The sequence below is a fragment of the Carettochelys insculpta genome, chromosome 27, assembly GCF_033958435.1.
Source record: "Carettochelys insculpta isolate YL-2023 chromosome 27, ASM3395843v1, whole genome shotgun sequence".
Taxonomy (NCBI): Eukaryota; Metazoa; Chordata; order Testudines; family Carettochelyidae; genus Carettochelys; species Carettochelys insculpta.
The window spans coordinates 16,116,078-16,142,540 of NC_134163.1; the positions used below are offsets into that span (position 1 = coordinate 16,116,078).

The window sequence follows — 26,463 nt, forward strand, 5'->3', positions numbered from 1 at the left end:
ACGCCAGCACCAGCTGAGTTCTGCCTGGGGAGTTTATAGAACCTCCATCCCTGGAGATATTTACAAGCAGGTTGGATAAGTACCCAGATGTCACCTGGTCCTTCCATGAGAGCAGGGGCCTGGACGCGATGACCTCTCAAGGTCCCTTTCAGTTCTAGTGCTCTGTGATTCTGGGAGGTTTGCTAAGAGCCAGGAGCTCCGTGAGACACAGCAGGGTCACTCTGCAGAGCTGGTCACGGCGCCAGGAGCGGGAGTCCACGAGCACGCTGCCCTCCATGTGGGCTCCTCCCTGTTACACTGCCAGAAGCACGGGACAGATGATGTTTTGGCGGCTGCTGCTGGCGGCACTAGCTTTGAGCGGTGAGTGTTTTTGTGGTGAACAGAGATGAAAGATATCTTTAAAAGAACCATCCGCTGAATGATGTCTGGTGATAAGGAGGCTTCCCCTCCACTGTTCTGGCAGTAAATCTATGCCGTGTGAGGCTGGGGATTAGTTCTAAAGCCACAGGGACAGGGCACAATTCAACCGCAAGGACTCAGTGCCTCCCTGGGCAAAAAGACATAGGCTCAGGCCAGCTGGAAAAGTCAGCAGGGCTCTTTTAGGTCTCAGAGGTGCAGCCCTATGAGTCTGTAGCTCCACGAAGAACAAGCCCTCCAGCAGGGCCTGAATGACTAATGGTTTTATTGAGCAGGTCATGAGCTCTTGTGAGTGAGACACTTCTTCCAGTTTTGTTCAGATTCCAGGGCAGGAAGTTTCTGACCTTCTGCCATGGGCAGAGGCTCCTCTAGAACAAGCCTGGGGCTGGTGCAGCTGGGAGAAGATGAACCTTCCTTTTCAGGAGCTCCCATGTTCTGGCCAACATCTGAGCTCCTGACGTGACATGGTTTGGCTTGGTTATACCTCGGCTGCAGAGAGCTGAGCAGACCTGGTAGCGTGGCTGACAAGAGGAGCTTCACTTCTTGGTGGTGATGAGATGGTCTTACTCCCGTCACTGCTTTTTCCCCTCCCCTCTTTAGCTCTGAATAGCCCTTTTCCTACCGAATGTCTCCCCAGGTGCTTCTGGGGAGCCCCTCAGCCCTTCTCCCCACAGTGTCCCAAGCCTCAAGGAAGTCTCATTTGCAGAGCCCTGAGGCGGACAAGCCAAGATGCTGCAGTGCCAGGCCTTGCTTCTGGCTGAGGGAAAGCCTCTGGCACTTCCCAACTATTCTGCAGTGACAAATGAGCCTCCCAGTCCCCAGAGAGGACAGGGCGCCCTGTCTCACTGAGTTGTAGAGCCGGCCAGACGCTTGGTCCATCATGACATCCCCTAGGACTGGAAAGGACTTGGAGAAAATCATCAAGTCTGGTCCCCTGCACTCACAGCAATGCTGGCAGGTACCCCGACAGACAGATGTCCGTCTGACCTGCTCTTAAACATCTCCAAGGATGGAGATTCCACAGCCTGCCCAGGCAATTCATTCCCCTGCTTCCCCACCCTGGCTGGAAGTTTTTCCCCAATGTCCGACCTGAACCTCCCTGGCTGCAATTTAGTCCTGTTGCTCCTTGTCCTGCCCTCAGAGGTTAAGAAGAACAATTTACCATCCTCTTCCTTGTAATGACCTTTCATGCACTTGAAAATAGTGATGTCCCCTCTGTCTTTTCTTCACCAGAATAAACAAACCCATTTTTTTCAATCTTCCCTCCGAGCTCATGTTTTCTAAACCTTTAATCATTTTCATCACTCTTCCACATCTTTCCTGAAGTGTGACACCCAGAACTGGACACAATAATCCAGCTGAGACCTAATCAGCCTGGAGCAGAGCAGAATTACTTGTCATGTCTTGCTTACAACACTCCTGTTAATGCATCCCAGAATCGGTGCTCCTTCCAAGCTGGGCACTTGTGTGGTCACTCAGGAGAGATTCCAGTGCCCCCCGATGGTTAGCAGAGCAGCACGGCTCGGCTGTGTTTCTACTGGTGGTGCACATCCAAACATGCCTCGGTGCACATACAAAGATTTATTCTGCACATGGATGGAAACAATTAGAGGGGGCTGGGTTTTTTTGCCAGAGTGTTAAGCTGTTGAGTGATATTTAGTCTGTCATCCACTGTGATTCCCAGACCTTTTTCCACAGTACTCCTTCCTAGGCAGTCATTTTTCATTTTGTTTATTAGCAACCGATTGTTCCTTTCCGAGTGGAGCACTTTGCATTTGTCCTTATTGAGCTCAGACCATTTCTCCAGTTTGTCACGACCATTTTGAATTTTTACCCTCCCCTCTAAAGCACTTGCAACCCCTCCCAGCGTGGTATCATCTGCAAACTTGCTAGGCAAACTCTGTGCCATTTGCTACGTGATTGATGAAGATACTGAACAGAACTGGGAACTCTGCAGGAATCCCCCTTGAGGCGATTTTTTCTGCTTGACTGTGTACTACTGATAACCGCTGTTTGGGAATGGTTTTATAACCAGTCTGGCACTCCCCGTATAACGATCCAGCTAGGTTGTAGTTCACTAGTTTGTTTACAAGAAGGTCATGCAAGATAGTATCAAAAGACTTACTAAACTCATGCTGTATCACATCTACCACTTCCCTCCTATTCACCAGGCTTATCAGCCTGCCAAAGAAAACTTTCACCTGCAGGACACAGGCTGCAGCTACTGGCTTTTTAATAAATCCTGCCTGGGACTGTTACAAAAGCAATCGGCACAAACAACATTGCATTGCAGGCTACAAACGAAAATGATCCCTCCTCCCAGACTATCCTGACAGGAGGCCTAGGGAGCTGTGGCCCCTTAAGTCATAGGGACTTTTCAGACAGAGGTGATTTTCTTCCAGGGAGCTGATGCACTCACCAAGACTTTCAGCAGAGCGAAACAGAAGCCTTTCAAGTGAGCAGTATAAACCACGTATACTTCCCCACCCCACACACCACGTGCAAATACAAACACCACATAGACTTTATCTCTGCATGCTCAATCTTTCCCTTTGTCCCACACAAACTCAGTCACACGTGCACTTGTGTAATACACACTGCCCACGCGTGTTCTTTAGCACACACAAATGCCCTCTTTCTCCTCCATACATCTGTACTATGACTACCAAGAACGGCAGAGCTGCTGTGGACCTGGGGGACTCTCTTCATTGATGCTTGTGCAGTGATGGTGCAGGCACTTTCCCCAGGTTTCCCACAGAGCCCCAGACAATCCCATAGTCTTTTGTGCACTTTGGGGATGAGGCAACGGGACATCTCTCTGAAGGCTTGAGAGCCCAAAGGACAGGCAACGGGGTGGAGGTAAATGCTGGTCCCAGCCCAGCGCAGCCTGTGCCGCGAGCAGAGGAAGAAAGTGCCCGGCTGGTGCTAGGACTGCAGGCCAGGCCTGGAAGGATAACTGGCCTGTGCTGCTCACGGCCCCTCCCTCTGTCATAGGCACTGACCATTGTCATGCCATGTGGTTCCTATGCATCCTGGTGATGTTCTGCCCCGGCCCTTGAATCCGAGGCAGGGTCACTTGGCAGTGAGTAAAGACCTGCAGCCCATTGCATGGCCAGGTAGAAAGGAAAGTGCCTCTGTGGCAACCCCCTGCGTTTCTGCACCCAAGTGTTTCTTCCCCTCCTTGCTCCATATAGACAAAGGCACCAGCCTCTTGCTGTTGTGTATAGACAACCCAGATAATTCCCAACACGGCACGTCTGCTCAGGGAATGGACTGGGAAAGGATGACTCCAGCTGCTTCTGTGTCCCCCGCAGGCTCTGCCCAGGATGCCGATTTGGTTTGCTACAGGAAGTGCAACCAATGCAATTTCACCTGCAAATGGAGAGCTGAGGCAGCATCAAAAAATGCCACCTATCATCTGAAGTTTTGGTGAGTTGGCCGCCCCGAGGGAGAGGGAAGGGTGGTACGTGAGTGTGCTGCTGTGGGGCTGCAGTGGTGATGGGCACACTTGGGATGGATCGGTGGAGCACAGAACCTGCCCACACCGTGCACCAGGGAGAAGGAATCGTGGCACACCCCCAAGCACACAAAACAAACTCCCTAGTCCATCTGTGGGAGGTGGACATTGTGCCCTCTAACCTTTGCCAGCTAGATGCAGCTTTTTTTCCCCCATCCATGGGCAGAATCAATTTTTTCTGCGCATGGAGGCATGTGTGGATGTGTACCACCACTAGAAGTCAAAAACCCCGGCTGTGGGCGCTCTGCTAATTGGCTGGGCAGCATCTGATTCTCTCCTGCACAGCTGCCCGAGCGCCCAGCTTACAGAGAACACTGATGTCAGGTACATCTACGTAAAGATGCTGGGAAGTGGATGATGGAAGGGGACGGGGGTGGAAAGGCAGAAGTCCCCTGCCAGGGAAGTAAGTAGAAGGGACTGGAGAAGATGGGGCAGGTAGGGTCTGGGCAGGGCAGGGATTTGGGGAAGTCAGCATTCAGCCAGCTCCCCAAGTTCTCCACCAGGGCCCCACCCACAGGCACCTGGAACAAGCTGGCATTCCTGCCTGGAAGCCTAAAGCACTGTGTACATGCGGGTGGTGAGGATGTTTGAATTCCAGGTGGGCCGAGCACTCGGCCAAAGGGATGAGACTGGACTGTAGGATGCAGGCTAGGCCCTCTGGCTCCAGCAGCAGGAAGAGCTGGGGCAAAAGGAGTTGGGAAGTGTCTGGCAACAAGGAGATTGGCTCCCTTCCATCGCTGTTAGCCATGTTACCCTGAGCTGCCCCGACACAACTGGCGCAGGCCTTGCTCGAACAGGATCTAGCCCTTTTAGAGCAAAGCCGCCAATAGCTGACACACCCCAGCATTGTGGTATTCACCTGTCTTCCTCCCTAGTTATCACAGTTCCAATTCCTGCCCACTGTTCAAGACTTCCTCCACTCACCTCAGCATTCAGTACCGGAAAATGCGGGTCCTACAGAACCTCACCGCCTGGGTGGAGTCCCACAGTGGAGGCAGAGTCAACAGAAGCCAGAACATCACATTGCAACTGGAGAATGCCAGTAAGAGTCGTCCGAAAGGAGAGTTTTTGTAGCCCTGGCCCTCACGGGGATGGGCTACCACCAGCTCCCCTGGTGCTGCGGCTGGGTGAGCCAGGGGCAATGTGAGCCTCCTTAGAAGAGCGTTTCTTAAGCTTTCTGAGGCCAGGGAACACCAAAACACCACCATGTTTTATGCAGAAGGCGAATGAAAATTTTCTTTAAAAAAATTGTCATCAGACCCACACCCCCAAAAAATAAACCAACAAACAGCAACAGAGATAACAGAACCAAAAGGAAGTAGTTGAGTCGGGTTTCCTAGCAATGAAGCAGTAACGTTGTATCTGGTTTTAACAGCAGAAAATGTCTGCCTTCAGTGTGTGATATCAAAATGCTGTCAGACAGACACTCGCAGCATGCCTGCCAGTTGTCTGCAGAACACAGTTTGAGACATGCTGCTTTAGAAAGCAACCCGCTGCTTGCCTGTGATGCAAAATCTGCAGCTTGTGAAAACTGCTGACCTAACAGGCCTGACTTGCATCCTTGTCCTGCCCACAGGAAGACAGTGGCAGGGGCTCCACATGTTACCTGCCACTATGTCTCCCAGCTCTGCCCCCGCGGGACTAGCCAAAGAAAGGACCTCATTTTCCACAGCCATTGAGCCCTGGGCCTCTCTGCAGGGTCTGGCAGAGGACAGCATTGGTGCTGGTGACTTTGTGGCTCTCGCTGTGTTTGTGTGCACACACAGGCATGTTTCCATCATTGTGCACACGTGTGATCTGTTTCTGAGGTACTCTTAGCCCAGCTGAATCACACACACACCTTCCGCCCACCCTGTTAACAAGCCCCAGTAACTCCTACTGTCACCTTGTAATTCCAGTCAAATTGGATCCACCGAATCAAATAACATTGAACAGCAAGTCCAATGGCACTCTGAGCATCACGCTGCTGAAGCCGGATGACCCAGCTGTCCGAGACAGACCGTTACAAAGGGAAGTGCAGTACAGGCAGGTGAAGGACACCACATGGACACAGGTGGGTTGGACAGACTCCGAGAGCTGAAATCCCAGAGGACGGGGGTGGAGGTGGGGGTCCCCCTCTTGCTCATGTTCACGACTCCCTCCTCCCAGTCATCTCACAGCAGGGATGCTGGTGGTGGAAGCTAATGATCGTTAATTGTCATTACCATTATGTAAGCATGCTGAAGCGCGCCCACCCCAAAGCAGCTTGGTGCCCTGCTTACGTCTTTCCCACAGCCCAGCTGCTCCTTCCATCTGTTTCACTGTATAATAAAAGTCTCCTCTTTACCAGGGATGGATTACGCCATCACCCATGACAGGATCTGGGGCTTGTTTGCAGGGATTACATAGGAAGCAAGACCCAGATAATAAATAATAATAATAATAATCTCTCCCAGTCCAATGAAGTCATCCCCAGACACTTTGAATATACAAACTACCCCTGTGCTGCACCAGACAACTGCACCCTGGCCCCAGCACCCCATGCCAGCACTGGCAGTGGGGGGCAGTAAGAGGGGCCCAAGGGGCCAGCTAGTCTCCTGGCCTGCTCTGAGCAGGAGGGCCAGGTAATCAGAGCAAAGCCCAGCAGCTGAGAGCAGAAAGGGGCTGCCGCCGGGAGAGGTCAGGAGCCAAGAGAGATGCCAAGGGGAAAGTAAGCCCAGAAATCCCGCCCTGGAGGACGGAGTCTGCAAAACTCTCAGGGGGATGAAGTAGCCACAGGGACCAAAGGGAACCTCCAATGGCAAAGGCAGAAACAGGCAAGGAGAGAGGCTGGGTTGTGGGGGGATCCCCAGGCCCTGCCCCCACCGGCAGCCAGACGTGACTCTCGCTCAGCAGGAGGACAAGGACACAGCACAGACTTGTCAGCACAGGAACCAGAAGCCGTCAGTACCATCCATCCTTGGGTGAGGGGCCCAGAAGGGGTCCCTGAGCAGGGGGCCTGGCCTCCTTCCTTGAGCGATCCTTACCCGAGACAGTCCCAGCTTCCGGGAGTCAAGAGCCTTCGGGACACCCAGAGCTCAGGGTTACGCCCATGGCCACCTTAGCTCATTGCTGGGCCTGTCCTCCCCAAACTTGTCTCATTCCTTTGTGACTTCAGTAACACCCTGGGGCTTGGCAGCACCCGGCAGTGTGTGCCGCGGAGCGCCTGGTGCTGCCTGTGTATGAGCCGTGTCTGCTTTGTTTCCAGGTGGCGTGTCAGACCCCACAGGAAAACAGTGGCAATGACAGAACAGGTCAGCTTGTGACAACTGAACCCTAGCAGAGACAGTCACGGCCAGTTAAAGCTCTTAATCGCACCACACTGAGAGACACCTGGGGCCCCTCACGGTGCCTCCTGCCCCAAAGTGCCTCTCCATAGGCAGGTTCGCAGGAGAGGAGCTCTCTGAGGCAGCATCTCCTTGCCCAGCTCTGGCTTACAGATGAGCCAGTGATATACAGCTGGTCGATGCCTATAAATCTCACCCGCGTCCCATGCAGCCCTCTGGGCAGTGCCAGGAGAATAGATACACAGGCCAGCACTGCCTGGAAGGTAGAGAAACTGGAAGGGAGTTGGAGGCTGTTACCAGAGAGAAGCGGTGGCAAAACCTCCCTTCTGTGCAACATGCTGCAGCATGAGGCCTGCCACCTTCCCTTTCTCCCCAGCCTCTGCTCCCTGCCAGGCACGCAGAGTGACAGCTGCCAATCAGCTCCATGCGCTGCCAGTCCCCAAACGCCCACCAGCTCCTTAACTCTCCTGCTGAGAGGTAGTTTCTCATCTGCTGGAGCACGGGCCCAGAGGAAGGCTGGCGTCCCACGAATTCTGCTCCAACGCTGTCGGGGGCCAAGCCTTCTCCCTCCCCACAGGCCCAGCCCCATGACACATGGCAGCCAGCCAGGCAGGACACACATGTGGGGCTGGAAACCCCTGCTGAGCCCTTGCTGTCTCCCTTTGCTTTAGTGATATGCCACTTGGAAACAGCTGCTGCCTGTGAAGTCCAGATTCGGCACAAAACGGCCCATTGGAGCAGCTACTGGAGCGAGTGGAGCCAGTCCATCTTTGTTCCCGAGGGTGGGGCACTTCACACCATTCATGCTGGGGGCTGACTGGCTTGGAGGAGAAGCTGCCGTGGGGTGTGGGGAGAACACCAAGCCAGGCAGGAAGTCGGAGGGAGGAAGGCAGACTTTGCAGAGGTAAACAAAGCAGTGGTCCGAATCCCTGCTCTCTTTGCAGAGATCCTGGAAAGCCCAGTGGTGACATGGACGCTGGGGAGTCTTGGGAGGAACGGGCAGAGAAACGTGACGTTCCATTGGCAGGTGAGGCAGTGCACAGATCCCCACCCATGCACACTGCCACTTCCAGGGGCCCTGTCCCCGTGCAGTTCCAGTGTGCAATGCAAAGAGGGCCCCCAGGAGCCAGCCGCCCTGCACCCTCTTGTCCAATCAGTGCTGACCTCCTCCCCCAGCACAGAGCCAAAAGGGTCTGTGATGTGTTCCAGCCGGTGGTGGCTGTGACAGCAGCTTCCTGGCCACTGCACGAGGCCCTAAAACAAGCCCAGAACACATGGCCACTTACACAACGGGCTCCTTCATCCCGCCCAAGCTCGACATGCACATGAGCCAGGATTGCATCACTGTGGGCTTTCCCAACCCCTGCCAGGAAGCCCGTGTGGAGCAGGGGGAAGTCAGTTACGTGCTGGCGGCCCACATGCTTGCGTGCGGCTGCGAAGAGCCAGAGGGGGTTATCAGCCACGTGAAGAATGGGACGACGCTGAGCTGGATTCTCTCTGGGGCGGAGTATCACGTTTCTCTGAGCACATCGAACGCAGCGGGGAGTGGTCCTGTGAAGACGTATCGCATCCCTCCAGAGGAGCGCACAGGTACCAACCACACAGCTGCTGCCCCAGCTGCCTGGCCTCCTGCTAGGCCCAGACCCCTCCCCAGCTGGTCCTGCTGCCAGGCCACAGGCAGAGCTCTGGGATCCCTGGCCCAGCACTTCCCAAGTTATTTCTCTCTTTGGGATTTCAACAAACTGCAGCCCCAACACCCGCTGCAAAGGGACAAGAGCTCCCATCACCCGCCTTCTCTGAGCAAGGACAGGGTCAGGTCTTCAGGTGGATGGGGAGCAGATGGTGAGACTGGACATTGTTGCCATGTGTCCGTGCCCGCCCCGGCTGCTGTGAATGTGGAGCCCCCACACGTTTGTTCCCTTGGTGGCATGTTCCTGCTGACCTGTCCCCTTGTATCTCCTCCCAGAAATCAGCTTTCTGAACATGAGCTGGGCTGGCAGCAGTGTGACAGTGCAGTGGGCTGCAAAGACCAACGGGAGCCTCTACTGCTTTGAGAAGCAGGCCCTGGGAGAGCCGCCGGAGGACCATGGGGAATGTACCCACAGACCGTTCTTTGAACAGGAAAGCTACGTGGATACAGGTCACAGAGACAAATCCTGCCTCGTTCACATCCGTTTCTTGGGTCTCCCTCCCCCGCCCCCGAGGGACTAGCCTCCCCTCGTTTTTTCCCATCCATGTGCAGAATAAATGTTCTTCTGTGCACCAAAGCAAATGTGGATGCGCACCACCCTCAGGCACACACCCTGCTGGCTGGCGGCGCTTTGGTCGTTAGCTGGGCTGCATCTGAATCTCCCCTGGGCAGCCGCCCCAGCACTCAGCTCACAGAGAGCACTGAGGGGAACCCTGCTCCTTTGCCAGTTGTTTGGAAAGGAAGTGCTTGCGCGCAGTAGCCAGGCGGGTCCATGCCCACGACTGCCCGCAGGAATCCCTGTATTGGTTCCCGTGCCCAAAACCAGGAGGTGTCTGTGTGAGGCAAAGACAGGACTGCCTGGTGCCAAGACCGTCCAGGCTTCCCGAGTTCAGTCGACAGATGAGTCCAGCCGTCATCGGGAACCTGGGCTCTGCTCCTTTACTTTGGCTGGAAACCCGCTCGCCTGGGGGAAGCTGGGCAATATGTGCCCTGCCTCCAGGACTGCTGTGGGCCAGTCAGTCTCCCTGTGGGATTGGGCAGTGCAGACAAAGTCTCGCTCACCCCTTATGTGAGTGGGGTGTGCCAGGAGATCTGATGGTGTCTCTTTGTCTCATGCTCCAGTGATGGTGCAGCCCGGGAGGTGTTACAGAATTGCCATTCACGGCCTGGGACCTGAGAAGCGTTGGTCCACCTTTGGTTCCATGCACTACTTTGCTACAAATGGTGAGCTGGAATAGGTCGGGTTTCCATCAGGGAAAGACAAGGTCAATTAAAAACTGGAGGCAGCCTTCTGCCCTCCTCTGAGAGCAAAAACTTATTCGTCACAACTCCACACGGTGCGGGCTGACCTCGCAGAGCAGCAGCCTAGCCCAGCAGAACGAGTTATGTCACACAGTAAGGGCACGATGAGAACAGGTGCCAGGGAGGTCCTCCCCGGCCCTGTGCCAGGTGCTTTTCCACACCTGTGCTACTCACAGGCCCCTCTGTTTGTGGAAAACAAGAGGCTGGTACAATCCTCAGCCTCAGAGGTGGGAGGTTCCTGGGCTGGGCCAGGCAGCCGTGCAGGGTTCAGCTGGTGTTCAAAGAAAGGCTGAAGACTGGTTTGTTGCTCGTGATCCAGGGAACAGAAGGTAGTGGTGCTGGGCAGACATAAGACATTAGAAGCCTGTGTGAAAATATGGCCCGTTTTCTAGCCACGAATCCATACACTCAGTTAGTGACGGTTTTCTTTCCTACCTCACCTTTCACAGCCTCTTTCGATGGGCCCATTCACATCGAGAACGTCACAGCCATCTCTGCCTCCTTGCACTGGGAGCCCTCTCCTCTCTCCCAGTGCCCCGGCACCCTGCAGAAATATGTTATCTGCTACACAAGCGTGAGAGACAACAGGAGGGCCTGTGAGTGTGATGCTTGGCTTCCCCCCACCCCACACCAGCAGGCTGCAGCACGGTTCCAGTCACAGGCAGGCAGGCTGCATGACAGGTGGGCAGGAACCAGCCCATGAGTGCACCTGGTTCCTTGTTCCACTACTCCCGCAGAGCCGCCAGGTAGTCCCTGTGCCAAAGAGGTGGAGGAGCAGGGGCCCGCGGGGACTGGGCGGGAGGAAAGGCCTGTGGGCCCTTTTCCTGAAGGTGGCTAATCTCCCAGGGGTAGGATAAGTGTGAGTCGTGTAAGAGCTGGGACTGGGACAAGCCAGACTGGGAGGGGTTTTTGTGCTGCTGACAGCTCAGTCCCTCCATCACCATCTCATCAGATCATGAAGCGAACTCCTCAGCAACGCACTACACCCTCCAGGACCTGCAGCCCGACACCTACTACCGAGTTGGGATTCAGGCAGCCAGAGCGGAGCTCTGCCACCCCCAGCGCCTGTTTAAGACCACGAAGCTTGGTAACAGCCAGAGACCCTCCCCCTCATTTGCCCGGCCCCGGGAGGGTAGCGAAGCAGGAGCTGCTTGAAGGCTCAGGTTCTCAGAAGAGGCTCTTTCCACCGGCAAGGGTTTCTCCTGCACTGGGGGCCAGCATCTCCCGCTCCCCTGCCAACAAAGGCACAGCTTTGGTAGAAGCGGAGGGCAGGGAAGCGTGTGCTGCCCCAGCTGTCCAACACGTCTCTTATATTACGGCAGCATCCAGCTGTCATCCCCCCGACTTCCCTCCCACAGGACCTCACCTCTAAATAGCCCAGGCCAGAAGGGAGGCCTCTCGGCCTCTTTTTACTGGCGCGGACAGAGGCACAGTGGTACTAAGTGCTCTGCCCAAGGCCACACAGTGAGTCAGTAGCACAGCCAGGAACTGAGGCGCAGTTCCACAAGGCCCCCCCGCACCACAAACCACCTTCCCTCAGGTGGATGAAGCCCTGACCCATTTCCTGCCCATCACCTCCCTGAGTGGAATTGACTGGGATGTGCCACAGGGGCAGCTAGAAACAGGCCAAGGCCTGTGTCAGGGAAAGCCCTGCTGAGACCCAGCCCCAGGGCAGCATGCAAACAGCCGCCCCTTGGGAAGGGAAACAGGCTCCGGCACCGCTTGCTGCGGCACTTGGCCTTGCATGGCCCAGGGGTAGGTCGACCCCACAGCCAGGCACAAGCCGAGCGTACCAGGTCCAAGAGAGCACAAGCAGCAGCTGGAAATAGCAGCATGGCCACTGCAGCCTGTCCCCTTCGCACCCCAGCTTGAGATCTGAGCCGCAGTGTCCACTAGGGCCTGTCCCTCACCCTGGGCTGCTGGCTCCCTCAGCCTTACCTGCCCTTCCCCGCAGAAACAAGGGCCCAGCACAGCAGGCGCCGACACCAGTGCCTGTTGGGACAGGCGGCAAGGCCAGGGAAGCAGTCAGGATATCAAGGGACTGCTCTGGAGGAAGGAGATGATCCACATTCCCACCCACCCTGGGCCCTTGAGCCATTGGCTGTGCTGGTCCCTTCACTCCGGTACACACTGACACCTGGGCTGGGAGCAAGGGCTGGGGCCGGTGGGGGCCAGTTGTTCGTACAAAACCAGCCTGTTTCCCACATCCTGGGTCACGCTGGTTCCAGGGCAGAACTGTGTTTCCTCCTAGGTCCCAACACCGCCGAGGCAAAACTCAACCTCCCATACCTCAGTGCTTTCCTTTGCATCCCGCTCCTGGCTGCGCTTTACCACTTCAACAGAAAGAGGTGAATATGCTGGCTGTAACCACCCCTTGCCCCGTCCTCTCCGCCCTTTCGCTCCTCTGTGCATTAACCAACCTTTGCCAACATCCTCCAGGGCCAAGAAAGTGCTGTTTCCATCTCTGCCCAGTCCCATAGGCAGCCAAGCCCTCACCTTCCCTGCTAGGGACATGAGCCAGGTGAGTCTCTGACCCCACGCCCTCAGCCCTTGGAGGAAGCTCGAGGCCAGGAGGCCCACTGGGGGCCAGGAGATGGCTATTGTCCCAGGGAGGGCCAAGTTGCATGGGGAGCCACCAGCAAATTAGGCTTTGCTGCTCCTCTGCAATTGCTGCAAAATGCACCAATAAACATTAATTTGAACAGACAGACCCAAAAGGCCCAACTGGGAGGGTGGGAAAGGTCTGGACTGGGTGGCCAAGGACAGACAGACAGACACACGCAGTCAGCAGGAGGGTCTGAACCCAGTCCCTCAGTCCCAGGTCTCTGCCCCCTGAGCTCAGGAAGCACCCCACAGGTAACAGGCTTATAGGGGGTCTGTAGCCAGTAACTAGAGGGGATCTGACCACCGGTTCGAACCCAGCGTGCACCACACCTGACCTGTCTCCCAGCAACGTCAGGCCCTCAGCCTGGGGCCGGGCCCAGGAAGTGGGTAGGGGGGAGCTTGGAGTCATGTAGCTTCTTGCCTGAGATGCACCAGGGTCCGTCCTCCCTTCTCCGACACTGGCCTGCCCACTGCTGACGTACTGGGTCCTTTCCAGGAGAAGCCCTGGCCTGGTTTTGTGGAGCCCTCCGAGAAAGTCAGCCCCACGGAACCACTGGTGGCCGAGTTCCTCTCGGGCAAGGGGGAGCACGACGTGACCACGGAGACTCGCTCACTGCACCTCTACACCCCGGGGCCTGAAGAAGCGGCTGAGCTGGCCCAGACTCGGGAGGGGCAGGTGGGCTCCGAGAGTGACCTGCTCTTTGAGTACAGGAGGCAGGTGCTTCTCACCCCCACGGAAGAGGAAGAGGAAGGCAGTGAGGTCAGAGAACCTGCTGGTGTTTGTGGTCAAAGTGACTTCATTGAAGCAGGCCCAGGCCCTTCTCAGCCTCACATGGCCCAGGGCCTCACCGAGGAGCCAGCAGAGCAGTCAGGGCCCCTGCTGCCTCTCCCCTTGCTGCTCTCGGACAAGCCCATCATTATAAAGAACGGGGGCAGCTTTGAGCTTTCACACCAGTGAACCTTGGCACCAGGGCTGAGCTGGGGCCAGCCTGGGAAAGCAGAACCTGGCCGGGACAAGCTCAGGCCCAGCTGGGCAGAGCCCACAGCACAGGAGACAGGCACTTCCACAGGTACTGAGAGACTTCCTTGTTACTCATGCCCCACAAGGACATGCGACATAGGAAGCATGAACTGTCTGAGCATCCTCTGCCCACAGCAGAGAAAAGGTCCCACAGCCCAGCCCCAGTCTCCTTTTTCCCTGTGTTCCACAGCCCATCTCCTCCCCCGAGCGTATGAGGCAGTAATGGGGTCAGGCTTGTGCAGGCAGGCGTTTTGTCACCTGACCCCCCCTCCAGCTTTGTTCATGGCACCGATCAGGAACATGCACGTGCTCTTCTGTTTGCACGGGTCTGCGTCAGGAGGGCACGTCCACGCTGCTTCCCCACACTGCGACTTTCAGCTCCCAGGCCAGGAGCAGGGTGCATAGGGCTGGCTGGACTGATACACCTCTGTGCGACCCTCTGACCTACAGCTGGTCAGTGGAGTCAGGCCTTGCGCTGCCAACCCATCCCGGCGGCTGAACAAAAATCGTTCCTGGAGGAAAACTTCGGTCTCTGAAGCCGACAGGCTGGTTCCAAAGCCGAGTCTCAGTCCGCCCACAAAGTGCAGGAGCACATTCACCCACAGCGAGGGGCGGCTTTGGAATGCAGAAACGGAGAGCAGGTGCCACATGAAACTTGGGTTGGGAGCCGAAGTTTCAGAGCTGAGGCTAGTTACTAAACCAGGGGTGTGCAAAGTGGGGGGCAGTTTCCTAAGTGGGGTACAGCACAATCAGCTGCTGGGTCTCTGGCTCATCCACCTCATTACACGTTGCAATCTCGTGCTGCTTTTGTCTGTGTGTTCACAGTTCTATACCAACCAATAAAGCATTTACTTTTTACAGCCTCCTTTTCTTACACCTGCTGAAAGGGTGGGTTTGTTTTTTCATAGGACCATAACTGAAATTTCCCCACTTGGATTACAAGGCAGGCCGGGGGAGCCCTGCTAATCGCCTGGGAGGAAAAAGTGGGGCCTGACATAAAAAGTTTGCTCAGCCTTGCACGAGACTGCTGTGCCAGTAACCCCTCATGTTTAATGTTACAAAGCAGCTTCTTGTATAACCAGATGCACACAGGAGAGAGAGCACCTGTATGCCACACTCCGTAATCCTCCTCTCAGAACTATTCCGTGGGTGCAGCTCAGAGCCTAGGTTTCATGTTTCAAGTTTAGGCAGTTGCAGGTATTTCATCCCCTATTTAAGGCAAGGCTGAATCAGCACAAGGGAGTGCGGGTTAACTTGTGGTTTGGCCTACATGATACATTTCTCGGAGACGGCCTCAGAGCGTGCTGAGTGTTCAAAAACAGTTAGCAGCTGGGGAAAGTACAGGGAAAACCTGATCTTATCAGAAGCTCTGCACAAAAATGTCAGTGGCACATGAATCAGGCTCACTGGGAACACAGCCACCTGCAGCACAACTGGGAGGCGGCCTTGAATCCCTCACCCTGCAAAGATACCAGAAGCCTAAAAAGGGGATTCTACTCCCCTTGCCACCAGCTTGTGCACATGTATGAGCTGCTCAGCTCAGACAATACTTATTGTCACTGTACTGCAAGGCGATGGATTTGTGCAGCGTGAATGTATTGGTAAATAATGGCCCAGATTCTAGTGAATCCCGTTTTGCCTGTCTTCCTGATTCAGCCCCACTGTGGTGTACACTTAACACCCCACACAGAGTGAAATAGATAACTCCCAAAACAATGACGAAAAGTCTGAGGAAGTGGGTCTGTCCCACAAAAGCTCATCTAATAAACTATTTTGCTAGTCTTAAAGTGCTACTTGACTGCTTTTTGTTTTAATAGCGTATAGACTAGCACAGCTCACTCTCTGTTACAATAAATACCGTGGTACTAACACAGTGTGCAATCAAACTGCTTGTGAGCTGCAACCCTTCAAAGAATCCCAGGGCTGGGAGAGACCTCAGGAGGTCGAGTCCAGCCCCCCACCAAAGCAGGATCAACCCCAACTAAATCATCCCAGCCAGGGCTAGGTCAAGTCACGACTTAAACACCTCTAGAGGTGGAGATTCCACCACCTCTCTAACGCATTCCAGTGTTTCACCACCCTCCTGGTGAAAGTGTTTTCCCTAATATCCAACCTAGCCCTCCCCCACTGTAATTTGAATCTATTGCTCCTCCTGCTGCCAGCCACCACTGAGAACAGCCTCCCTCCATCCTATTAGTTATAATCTCCCTTCTTCTCCCACCCAGCCTGCCTGTCTAGATGGCGAACTGCTCAGGGCAGGGACGGTCTGTGCTGTGCCCTCACTGGGCCCCTGGGTGCTACCAGGATACAGTGAGTCCCCCACATAGGGGGATTGCTGAAACACTGTAGGTTTGCAGTGAGAAACAGCAGACATCGGTTTTGTTTAACTGTGGGTGCTGGTGCTTGGGAGACACAAGCCTAGTCAGAGGGGGGAGGAGGTGGGTGGAGATTCTGACAGGGACTTCTAGAAAATCCCCCGGCTGCCCGGCCAGCCACCCACCCACCAGGGCTCTGCTCAAGCTCCCCTTGCAGCCCCATGGGCTGCACTCAGACCCTGTTCACCAGGAGGCAGCGAGCAACACAAGCATGGGCCGAAGACTCCAGAGGAGCTGGGGTGGTGGCTGTGCATGGGGCAGCTGGAGAGACGCAGTGGTTTCCCCTTCTATGGGACACTTCTCTCCAGCCCCTGGCTGCTCTAGGATTCTCTGGCCCTCACACGTGCTGCTCCTCAGGGCTGCAGGAGAGCTATGGCTTGTCTGTGCAGATCTTTGTAACTCGGGGAGCACCTGAAGGGACAGAGAAGTAGCGCAGGTATCAGGTATGGGCTGGCAGCCCCGAACACCTGGGTAATCCCAGCAGGCCTGAGTGCTGCCCAGAGGCTGCAGCAGGCAAGTGGACACAAGTCTGGCTTTGCTCCAGTCTCCATGGAGTTCCCAGAAACAAGAGCTTTGCTGCAGAGAACCAGGAGATTAGGGGCACAGAGCAAACCAGTTCTCCGGGGGTGGCGAGGGGGCGTGCAGCTCAGCCCGAAGAACAGCCCCAGGCGGGGCAGGCGTCTGCTCACAAACTGCCTTGGAGACAGGCCCCGGGACACCTGCCAGGTAGCAGGCGGTTGGTCTGTTCCCGGGGGCGCAGTCCCTGCGCGTCTGGCGAGGCTTGTTAGCAGAGCAGGCGCAGGAGAACAACCCCCCCGCCGCTGGCAGCACGGCCCCCCCCGCGGCACACCTAGGGGCTCCGAGGGGCGCACCTGGAGCAAGATGGGCTCCAGCCAAGCCCGCCTGTCCCCCCCGCCCTGGCCGCGGCGCATCGGGGCTGCTCCCACCGGCTGGCGAGGGAGCCGAGCACCGGGGCTTCGTCCCTGGCCACACGGCCCTGAGACCGCAGACTCCTACCAGCGTCGCGCCCCGAGCAAGAACCCTGCTCGCTCCCAGTCCAGCCTGGCCGGCAGGGACTCAGCCCCACACCGCCTGCAAGCCCTGCCAAGCGAGGGGAACACTGTGCAGGCAGGCCCGGCCCGGCCCGGCCCCAGCCCCAGAGCAGTGGCTGAGCCGCGCGTGTTCGGGGCCCGGCAGTGCCCACTCCTGGGTGGGAGAAGCGCCCTGCGCGAGGGGGCGGCCGCTCCCCAGCGGGCGTTGGTGCCGCTCTCCTCTCCCACCGCCCGGGCGCTGCTGGCACTGGTGGGGAGGGCATGTGGGGGCGGCCGCTGCCTGCCCCGGCCCTGCCTGGCACGCTCCCCGGGGGCTGGGAGGAGACGCTGCCACACGTGCCAGTTGCACACCCACGCGTAACTCACAGATAAACGTCGCCCGGCTCCGGCGTGCGCGCACCACAAGGCCAGCCCCGCCCCAGCTGGGGAACTCGCGCCTGGGCAAGCGCCGCTCCCCACCTGCGTTCGGGGCCAGCCCTGGCACTCAGGCCCGCCGGGAATCCGGCCCCCCGCCTGAAAGAGCTTTAGGTTCCCCAGGTGGGTGTGGGCTGGAGCGTTAGGCCCTTCCAACTGCTGGGGAGCTTTCAGCCTCTTTCCCTAACCCGCTGGAGGGCTGTGCGCGCACAGGAGCAGGCAAAGCTGCCGCCAGCCAAGGTCTCCCTCCCCCAGAATAGTTCGCAGCAAGGAATCAAAGTCAACGCAAGGCAGGAGGAAGGAATGGGCATGGCAGGGCCAGGCTGAGCCACCTTGTCCAAAGCAGCACCTCCTGCTGCCCTGGGTTGGGGACGGGGTGCGGCGGTTGGGACCTGGTGACTATCACAGCCTTCATTGGGCTGGTGTTAGGGGGCAGACAGGGCTGTGCAACAACCCCACCACCTGGGCCTTGCGGAGCACTTTCCACAGCAACTCCAGGCACACAACAAAGCTGGAAAGGCCAACGGCTGCACTGTTCAGCTAGAAAGTCCACAGAGAGGGGCTTAGTGCATGTTACAGTAGCACTTGGAGGCCCCAGGCTTGGCTGAAACCCCACGGGCCCATGACTGGCTCCTGAAGCCTGGGAATGGAAAGAGATGGGCCTGGGAGGAAGAGAGTTATTACCGTTTGACAGAGGGGAACGGAAGCACAGATAGGAAAAGCAGGAGGGTCAGCATCACGCAGGAGGCCCAGGAAAGGAATTGAGATCTCGCGGCTCCCAGTTCGCTGCCTTAGCCCAGGGCTGTCTTTCCACACACTGGCACCTGCAATCTGGGCAATGGAAAACATGAGTATTTTGATCACAGACTCCCCTTGGGTCTGTACCTGGGACAGGGCTGTCCTGAAGCAGAGGACACAGGCACATGTGGGGTGGGAGGGCCAGCACTGGCACAGGCAATGGGGCCCTTCCTGACCCCAGTGCATCTGGTACACTAGGATGCCCTACGACAAGCGTCCCCTCGAGCCTCACTGTTTGTGGCTCCCCGGTTCACAGAACATGCTCGGACCGGGCCAGTTCAAGTTCATGCTTCAGAGCGTGAAGAGGTTGCCTAAAGAATCAGGAAAGATTCCTCCTCTCATGGGAATGCTGCTCTCCGGGTTGAGGATGGGTTTGGTGCTCCCCACGCTATCTTCAACCTAAAGCCACATATCACTGCAGGGCAAGATGCACGCCTAGCTCGGACTGCAAATCTTAGGTTCCTACATGATTTTCAGGGCATTTTCCAAATTGTGCAGGGAGAAAGGAGAGCGAAAAAAGAGATGGGGGCAAGGGCTGGGCTTGAGTCAGTATTTTACACCTTGACGCCCTCACCCTAAGAGGCTCTAATCAGGTCTCCCTCTATTTTTCCTACCTATGTGCAGAATAAAGTGTGTGCGCCAGGCTACAGGCAGGTGTGAACCACCCACAGAAACACAGGCTGCTGGAGCTCTGCTGATCAGCCGGATGGCCCCTGACACTCCCAGGGACCACAGGCTGTAATATTCCAGGCCACAGAGGGGCTATTGCTTAGTGCAGAACACACAGGCTGCTGGTGCTCAGAGAGGCCACACAGTGGTGGTGCTTCCAGCACCTCTCTCCTTACCTGAAGTGCCTGCGGCCAACTCAGTGAAAGGGCTCCTCTCCTGCCACCTGCTGGCAGCGGGCACGTCCTGCTGTCTGACAGTGGAAGTTGGCTACAGGGACATGGAGGGTTGAGAGGATGGCACCCAAGGGCAGGTTAACCAGCGTCCCTACAGTGTCTAACTCCCCACACCACTCCCAGGGAATCCACACAGCCAAGCATTGTGAGTGGTGGGGAAGGGCAAGAACTATTCTTTGCTGCGCTGACACCTCCAGTGATGGAGACCTGGGTGCCAGCACCTTAACTGCTGCCATCTCAGCTTCCCGTTAACAGGCCGTCATGGCTAGTGGGCCAGTGAAAATAAAATCATGTGCTTTGTTAGAGTCTCAGTGCTCCTTGAGCATTCGGCCTCTGGTCTTCCCGCTGTCCCCAGGAGGGAGGCATAGGCAGTAATATTGAGGTCTGGGAACTGAAGGCCACAGCCAGACCCAGAGGAGGAGCTGCTGTTAAGTCTGGTCTTATGGGTCTGGAGTTCCGGGCACCCAGTGCCATGTTCAGCCCTGCATAGACATTCATAGAATCAGGAGGAGACCAGTGAATGACCAAGCCCCCAAGAGACGCACCCCGGGACGCACGCCCCCTGCGATGGGGCTGTTCTTACTCCAGCAGAGAAAGTAGGACAGGACAGAGGTGATGACTTTACCCACGCCCATCCACCCACACACAGGCAGCAAAGAAAGTGATCTGGAAATACTGTAACTTGCCTATTGCAGGCCACGGGGTGGCAGCAGAAGCCCATTGTCATGTCCATGCCAGCCAGAGGCCTGGCCCTTTCCGGGAACCTGGTAACAGCTAGGCCTGGGTGACCAGCTTTCCCTACGCTGACCACAGGAGACATGGTACATTTGTTTTCAAGAGTTCAATGGCTATCAGTGGTGTCCGTGTTCAAATTCACATCAAGCTGACTTGAGCCCATAAACAAGAAATACTCTGCAGCTGGATTCATTTTATTTACCTTCTTAGCTTCAGGGCTCTAGAGTTTCCACAGGGAGGGGTGACCCACACCTCCTCCTGCCCCCCATACATATATAGGGAGAGGTGAGCCACATACACCTCTCTCACCAAAGGGGTGGCGACCCTCTCCTGCTCGGTGCTCTCTGCTCCACCTCTCGTGGTACTTGGCACTGCATCTTCCCCAGGCAACATGTGGGTGGGAGGAAGAAGGGTCATATGCTGCACCCCCGGGCAGATTTCTGTCAGGGTTCACACCTAGCTTTTCAGCCTTGTGCGGGAGGGAAGGGATGGGAGCTGCTTCCAGCGGCAGAGAAAGCATGGTCTGGCCTGAGATTTTGCAGAGCTCTTCTTCCCCCTGTAGAACGAGCACATGCACACAGAGAGCCACTCCCGTGGGATGGAAGCAACTTGTCTCTTTCCTGCCTGTACAATGTCGAAAAGCAGCTATCACCTCCAGGCTGCTGGCCACTGACATAACCCAACCACCTGGCTAGAGAGACAGCTCAGCAGGGAGGATGGATCAGCCCCTCACTCCATGGGGACTGATCCACAGGGCCATGTTCACCATCAGCAGTGCACAGCCAGTGTCACCTGGAAACGTGATGGAATTGGGCCCAGCTGCTTGGGAGCCAACGTGAAGCTGGGACTGTGCTGACAGACCAGCAGGGGAAGCAGCTGGCCCTGCCTGCTGCATCTTCACCTCACCTCCAGGCTTGCACACCCACCTCCATTGTCACTGGAGCCGACCCCCCTCTTGCCACTAGTAGGCAGGCTGCAGCTGGATTCTGACTTGCCAGATACAGGACCAGCCAGTACTGATGGAGGGAGACTGAAAATAAAGGGATAATTTGTCTATTTTTAAGAGAAAAGTCCAGACACTTGCAAAAGGGCTTAAATATGGAATTGTCCCTTTAAAGACAGGCTGTTGGGTCACCTGACTAACAGCACACTGACATGAGTGGGCCAAATTCATCCCACACCAGTGGAGTTACACGAGGCTGAAACCAGCCCTATGTTTTCCTCCGGGTCCAGCAGAGCTACCCACGGAGCTGCTGAACAACGGGTCAAAAGGGGAAGGAGAACAGAGCCATGAAAATTGCAGAGCCAGAGGAAAATGACCCGAGACATGGTGCAGAGAGCAGGTGGGGAAGACCAACAGGCCTGTCACACAGCCAAACCAAGATGTCAAACCTGCAGAAAGCAAAACCAGTTTAAAGCCCCTTTTTGAATGTGTGCCGCTTGGGGCTTTCCAAACTCTGCACACTGCAGCAGGCAGACTCTGCCTGTTACATTCCCCTAGGGATCTTCCCCCATTCATTCATCTGAGTCACAAGTCCAGAGTTGCCTTGAACCTCCAGTCCTGGCAGCAGTGTGGGGGAAGGAGACCACTCCCCCAGCTCCATAAAACCTGAGGTTGTTACCAGTTGGCAGCTCAGTGTTCCCCCTTGCCCCTCACTCTGCAATGCCCCAAAGTGTTTAACAATCCATAACTCGGCTCATCTGATTCTCCACTGCCGAGCAGCGTCCTCTGGGATAGATGGCAGAATATGCTGTTTTTCAACTGCATAGCAAGGCCATGCACATTAGGAGGGGAGCTGAAGAATATGACACTCTCATGGCACTGCAGCGGGTGGCATGGGGAATTCAGGGAAGCAGAGCAGGACTGCCCATTCTGCAATTTGGCAAGGCACTAGGTTAACATCCTCCACTCCTGGTAAGCACCCTGGGATCTTTAACAACTAGGAGTCAGGGCCAGTGGACCCTGTAAGCTGAGCACTTCTGTAGCTGCTCTAGAGAGAATAAAATGCCACCACACTAATTAGCCAAATGCCCACAGCCAGTTTTTTTTTGTTTCTACTGGTGGTGCACATTCACACACCTCAGTGTATGTAAAATTTATTCCACACATGGATGGAAAAGACTAGAGGGAACATTGGTCAGGACCTTGGTTTTATCTAGACAATAGCATCGCCACCTCTCCTTGCAATGAGATGGAGGACTGGGGTCAGCGCTGATTCAGTGGGCAGAACCGAAGAGAAAAGTAGCACAGGGCTCTGGGAATCAGCTCACAGCTGAGAATGTGGTCGCAGGGTCAGACTGCCAAGATGTTCGCAGAGTGACTCCAGCCACACTCTGCCCAACCCAAGCTAGAACGGACACAATACAGAAAAGCGCTCGTCTCGTCCCTGCCTAACTGCAAGACTTGCCCAAGGCAGCATGGCCAGGTGGTGCCTCAGTTGCCCTGACTTGAAATGCTCTCTCTCTCTCACAGGGGTGATTTTGAGATTAAATTGTTTGTCTCAAAATTCAAAACTACAGATTTAAAATCCAGATGGGAATATGGCATATCTGTCACTGAGAAGTCATAGGGGCAGCCGAGCGGGAAGTGCAGCAGGACTGGACAGCTTCTCTGTATGCTTCAAATTATAACTGCCTTGTTTATATAACTACAATTTCTCAGAACAGGACAGCAAGTCAGCAAATATCCACCCCCGTTCCATTCCTTCATGCTCTGCTAACAGCTGCCACTGAACTGGAAGTGTTAAGCTGTACATTTGACACCATTAACCATCAGGACTGCAAAGAGGAGCTGTGGAACTCTCTCCCCAGGGAAGCAAGAGGCTTATAGTCAGCTACTGCCTTGCAGTTCCCTTATTCCTCGGGAGGGGATACATCATCTAAGAGACTCCCTGGATGCATCCCTGTGACATTACCGTTGCTGAATGTCCCTCACCCCAAACACACCTGAAAATATTTAGAATGATGTCTGGAGCAGATATGGTGACTGAAGAGGTGCCGAGAGACCCCGCACTGCCCCCATGACCAGCAGACTAGAGCTCCTAGCTTTTGGACAGTCATCTAATAAGATTTTTCCATGCAGGGCATGTGACACACTACGGAACACAGCTGCCACCATCAATTCGGGTCAGCACAAGCACCGAAGCTCCCAGAAATGACCAGGCAGTATCGGGTGGTAGCACAGGGCTTTTTCAGTATTGCTACAGCCTGAAGGCAACACTTCCCGCACACGGATGGTGCTGAGCTCGGCCTCCACAGGCTCACACCCTTTGCCCTGACGCTGCTGGGTTCAACCTGCAGTGGCGCCCCCCGCACCCCGAGCACTCGCTGCACATTCATTCATCGGCAACACGTTTACAGCACCTGTGTGAACCTACAGAGCCGTGTGGGGACATCGGTTGTCCATGAACTTGCAGGGAGGTCCCCAGAGGCCCCCGACAACAAGACCACAGCGGCCTCTCCGGACCAAGTAGCGCACAGCAATACAGGCACTGCCTGGCCCCAGGATGCTTCTGGGTTGTCTCTTAACCATTCTAGAGCTGGCTCACCACCACCTGCAGCACCGTTGCCAGTGCAAGTGCTCAGTAACGCTTTTACCAAGGTAGAACCGGATAAGCTGGATGCACTTAGTGTCTGGAGTGGGACAAATTCACTCACTAGAAGGTTCTCAGACGGGCACCTGAGCTGTTGGAGTTCTTCCCTTCCTTGCGGGTTCCTCCTATTTGTACCCCGCTTGTATTATGCTCAATTATTTGTATGACATTTGTGCCTAGGAAGCCCTCCAGGACTCTACCATGCCCCTGGCTCATGGCATACACACTGGGGACAAGGAGGGAGCTGAGAACTAGCAGGCTCAGTGCATTAAGGAGCAACATCACTGTCTCCATGATTGTCAATGACAGACCTAGGAATGCCCATGGCCTGGCGTGTGGGTGAGCTGGGAGATCTAGGCCACAAATTCCCACAGCCTGAGGGAAAAGTTAGTCATTTCCCTCTGCCCTGCCAGGGAGCGGCTGGGCTGGGCTGCCTGAGGTAATCTCCAAGGCGAGGCAGAGGTTTCCCTGTGCCTGCTCCCAGCACTTGACCCACCTGGCTCGCTGCTCACAGGCCCCATGCAGCGCACGCCCACTGCTGTAATTAGGTGTTTCCACACAACCTGTGGCAGTCAGTTTCTGATTACATCCTCCTGACCACTGTAATTAGCAGAGGAGCTGGCAGGGCCTTGTCTTACACAGCACATTATAGGCTTAAAAACCACAAAACCTCAGTGTTCCTGGCTGTCAGTTGTGTTTATGGCACACCGGGGCTGACTGCCGGCTCTGCGCTGGGCACCTGTTGTTGAACGAAACACAAACCCATCAGGAAAGGAGCAGCTGGGTCCAACTGGAGAGGAAGGACGGGGAGGGGGTGAAGGAGACACCCTTCACTTCACCCAGAGCCAGCCCCATAACTATTTCTCCCTGTCCCTGCACCAGGACTGCTCTGCCCTGTGGATTTCTTAGGCTAGCAGGACATTCACACATAGCTGACAGAAGCAGATGCTGAACCTACAACCACACAGGGGGAGGGATAGCTCAGTGGTTTGAGCATTGGCCTGCTAGACCCAGTGTTATGAGCTCAGCCCAGAGGGGGACGTTTAGTGATCTGGGGCGAAGAAATTTAAATAAAAAAGGGGAGGGTGCTTGGTCCTGCCAAGAGGGCAGGGGACTGGACTCGATGGCCTCCTGAGGTCCCTTCCAGTTCTACGAGAGCGCAGGTACAGGAGGCCAGCCAGAGCACAAAGGTGTCAGCGTGGAGTCCCTGGACAGCCCTAGTTGGGGAAGGGGATCTTCTTATTTAAAGGAGGAAACTAAGAGAGGCCAGTCTTTATAAACGGCAGAGAGAAGGCCAGGGCAGGCACAGAGCAGTGTCATGGGCATTCGGCCCTAGCTCACCTTCACCTGTCTGACATGGCAACTCCCGGCCATCTTAGTGGATTTTTAGGACGAGCTGGTGCTCAGAGGCCGACATCTCCAGCTGGTCACCTGAGGAGAGGCCAGAGATAAACACATTCCTGGAGGATGACTCAGCAGGCAGCTGAGAAACAGAAAGTGTCAAGCAGAACAGATGCTCCTGTAGGAGCAACTCAAAATAGCTCTTAGCCAGAGGCCAAAGCGATCTGTCCTGTCCCGTTCAGGTCAGCAGAGTGAGGTGGGGAAACGCACAGTGACTGAAATGAGGAACTTGGAGTATACATACATAGACACATCTCATGGAGCTGGAAGCGACCTCCAGAGGTCATTGGGTCCAGTCCCCTGCCTCACAGCAGGACCAAGCATGTGCCACAGCCTTGGTCTTAGACAAAGAAGCACGTTCCCACAACAGAGAGAAAGGGATTTTTTTAAAAACAGGAGAAAGTCAAGGACTGTTATGTCACCTTCTGTGGGACGAGATAAGCTTTCTGAGCATTTTACATCTCTTTGTTTGAATGGGCCCAGTTTTCCAAACCAGCCGAAGTGCTCTGTACGATTGCCTTATCCTCACTGTATTTATCATTCTGCCGATCTTCTTCCTCGGCCACAATTTTATATTTACTTCCAGAACACTGATGAGAACATTGAATAGTATTGGGTCTAGTATCAAACCCTGCTAGTAACACCCCCATTCGAGGACAATTCTCCAGTGACAGCTACTTTTCAAGAGTTATCAGTTACCCAGTTCATAACCCATTTATCAGGTGTTTCACTGATATACTATAAAATCAGAACATCACACACTACAAAGTCAGATTCCTGGCAGAATTCTATTACATCTATGCAGTTACCATTATAAATCAAATTTGTAATCTCCTCAATTAACAAACTCAGGTTTGTTTGACAGGATGTTTTCCAGAAAAACCATGTTGATTGGCATTAAGTATATGCATATCCTTTAACTCTTTATCAATTGAATTCTGAATTATCTTTCCCACTTTCTTCCTCATAGTGTCAAGCTAACTGGCCTACAGTTCCTTGAATCATCCTGGTTGCCCCTTTTTTACATGCTAACAAGACATTAGCATTCTTTCAGCCTTCTGGATTTTCCTCAATATTCCAAAATGTATTAAAAAACTACCACCGGTGGGCTAGTGGCCTCAGCCAATTCCTTTAGGACTCTTGGTACAAGTTATCCAAGCATGCAGATTTAAAAATGTTAATGCCTAGTAGATGTCAACATCCTTCTTAGTTACTCATCGATTGGAAAGTGCTTCATCATTAACATAACACAACTACATCATGATTCTTCTTTCCAAATGTAAAATAAGTATTTATTGAACACCTTCCCTTTTTCTGCATGATCATCATTAACAATG

General features: G+C 55.0%; 2 protein-coding genes across 2 annotated transcripts in view; one reads left to right on the top strand and one right to left on the bottom strand.

The window, feature by feature from the left end:
• MAST3 (microtubule associated serine/threonine kinase 3) overlaps positions 1-26,463 on the bottom strand; it is a 117,528-nt gene that overhangs the window by 72,347 nt on the left and 18,718 nt on the right. The window lies entirely within an intron of this gene.
• On the top strand, positions 93-14,617 carry IL12RB1 (interleukin 12 receptor subunit beta 1). Its single transcript, XM_074978531.1, has 15 exons — positions 93-360; positions 3,732-3,846; positions 4,810-4,976; positions 5,833-5,987; positions 7,161-7,206; positions 7,911-8,021; positions 8,184-8,266; positions 8,610-8,829; positions 9,206-9,379; positions 10,052-10,153; positions 10,681-10,827; positions 11,184-11,318; positions 12,483-12,579; positions 12,671-12,752; positions 13,332-14,617. The coding sequence occupies exons 1-15, from the start codon at positions 276-278 to the stop codon at positions 13,791-13,793; spliced, it is 2,181 nt and encodes a 726-aa protein (XP_074834632.1). The 5' UTR covers positions 93-275; the 3' UTR covers positions 13,794-14,617.

Excerpts from the sequence above, each read along its gene's own strand:
- IL12RB1 (XM_074978531.1), top strand. The coding sequence starts at position 276 with ATGTGGGCTCCTCCCTGTTACACTGCCAGAAGCACGGGACAGATGATG. Across the intron at positions 3,847-4,809 it reads ACCTATCATCTGAAGTTTTG|TTATCACAGTTCCAATTCCT; the intron begins GTGAGTTGGCCG and ends CTTCCTCCCTAG. Across the intron at positions 12,753-13,331 it reads CTGCTAGGGACATGAGCCAG|GAGAAGCCCTGGCCTGGTTT; the intron begins GTGAGTCTCTGA and ends GGTCCTTTCCAG.